This window comes from Gymnoscopelus microlampas (assembly GCF_963454915.1).
Source record: "Gymnoscopelus microlampas genome assembly, chromosome: 1".
In the NCBI taxonomy this organism is placed as follows: Eukaryota; Metazoa; Chordata; class Actinopteri; order Myctophiformes; family Myctophidae; genus Gymnoscopelus; species Gymnoscopelus microlampas.
In genome coordinates this window covers 52,818,575-52,820,494 of record NC_139962.1, presented here as the reverse complement: position 1 = coordinate 52,820,494, position 1,920 = coordinate 52,818,575, and the positions used below count along the sequence as shown (strand labels likewise).

Here is a 1,920-nt window from a genome sequence, read left to right as displayed (position 1 = left end):
AATGTTCAAGTGGTATTTCTTCCTCAGCGTAGTGGGAATATGCGTGCAGAATTTCACGGAAATTGCACGCTGTGTTCATGATTTGAGGCATTTTGTTGAAAACGGAGCACTCCTGCAAACTCTGGAAGCCATTTTAGCCAATCAGGATGGAATATGAAAAATCCAACAGACACATTTTGTTTAATGACTATAGAGATACTGTGTACCCATTTGCGAGATGTCTGGACAAAATCTGTAGGAATACTGTCAAAAAATATGTTTTGCACAAATCAGCCTCCTGGTGGCGCTATAACAGGCCCATGTCAAAAACTTGGGGCAGAGGTTCTGAATTGGCATCCAGGGAGTGTTTGTGCGCAGTTTCGCAGCGACCGGGCCAACGGTGCCCGGAGATTAGCTGTTCACAGACAAATGGACACACACACACACGGACACACGGACGGACGGACGGACGGAGGGTAAAACATACTCTCTCGCCATGCCTTTTGGCCTGGCGGAGACAATAAACAAATACATTCTGAACTTCCATCGTATATGTGGAGGGGAAGTCCATATCCACTGAAGCACTCAGCTGTCCGTCAAGCCTTGTTCAGATAACATTCTTAGTTACTTTCCACCACTAAAGAGGGAACAGCTCCTTGACCCTTGTTGACGTCGCTGACACGCGCCCACTGTCCGTCCGTGGACTGCTTCCACAGAGTCACCTGGTCCTCTCCTCCAGAGACTGCCAGGATGTGACCGGTGACGGACCAGCTCACGTGCCACACCACATGGTTGAACTTATGGAGCAGCTTGGCCGTCCAGGAGCTCCCCGTCGGGTCGTCACACGTCCAGATAAACACCCGACCATCCTGCGAGCAGCTGGCGATGGTGCTGCCAGGCAGGCCGATGGACGGAGCCCAGGCCACGTCTCTCACCCAATCGCTGTGAGCCTCCAGCGTCTGTTCTTCCCGCCATTGGCCGTCCTCCCCCTCCTTCCATAGTTTGAGCAGGTTGTCGCAGCCGCCAGAGACGAAGCGCTTGACACGGTTGGGTATCTGTGCCGTCGTCGGCTGAGCGATCAGGCTGCCCGGGACCACCGCCGGTGCCCAGCTCACCGCGTTACAACCGGTCACGTGTGCGCCGCCGATCTTTCTGACGTCCGACAGCCGGTCTCCACAGAACGTGAGCAGGGAAACGCCGCCGTCGGAGCTCCCACAGGCCAGGATCAGACCAATGTCGTGGGGTCCCCAACACACCGAGTTCACCGACGACTCGTGTCCCGTGTATTCGTACATCTTGCCCCACATTCCGTCGTCTCCTTCTTTCCAAACGATGACTTTGCGGTCGTAGGAACAGGATGCCAGGGGGCTGCCGTACGCCGGATGGGACCACGCCACCTGCCACACGGGACCCTCGTGGCCTCGAAGGTCCGCCACCAGAATCTGCCCTCCGTTGCCGACGTTAAAGATCTTCACGGAGTTGTCAGAGGAACAGGTGGCCAGTCTGGTTCCGTAGTAGTCCATCTGAGCGTCGTGGATCATGTCCTCGTGGAGGGTGTCCACCGTGTTGATGACCGAAACCATGATTTGATTGGGAAACACCTTCAATTACGTCAAATGAACACTCCTATTTGGTTCGGACGTGGACAAACATCAAACTGAATTGTCCTTTTGCATGCGTAACCACTTATATACAACACACAGTTGCTAATACACAAAGCTGATTGGTTAGGGTCGGCCAATCAGGGAAGGCTATGCCTGAGCTCCCACCAGAGCCATAAAAGGAGAGTTTTTGAACCGGAAGTTTACAGAATGCACTGGAGTCTATGAAAGTTTGTCACTATTCCGAGTTTACACCTGACCGGCGTTGTTTCTGCCCCCTCATTGACGCAACTCTTAATAGAAGGCTCTGCTCCCTACTCCGACAAATTGAGCGCTATAG

The 1,920-nt window shown here is 53.4% G+C and overlaps 1 protein-coding gene across 1 annotated transcript; it reads right to left on the bottom strand.

Moving 5' to 3' along the window:
• Positions 1–599: 599 nt before the first annotated feature.
• LOC311044016 (protein SEC13 homolog) lies at positions 600–1,562 on the bottom strand (the record flags this gene model as incomplete). Its single annotated transcript, XM_084055439.1, has 1 exon — positions 600–1,562. One exon carries the CDS (start codon positions 1,560–1,562, stop codon positions 600–602), a length of 963 nt encoding a protein of 320 aa, XP_083911565.1.
• Positions 1,563–1,920: the final 358 nt, after the last annotated feature.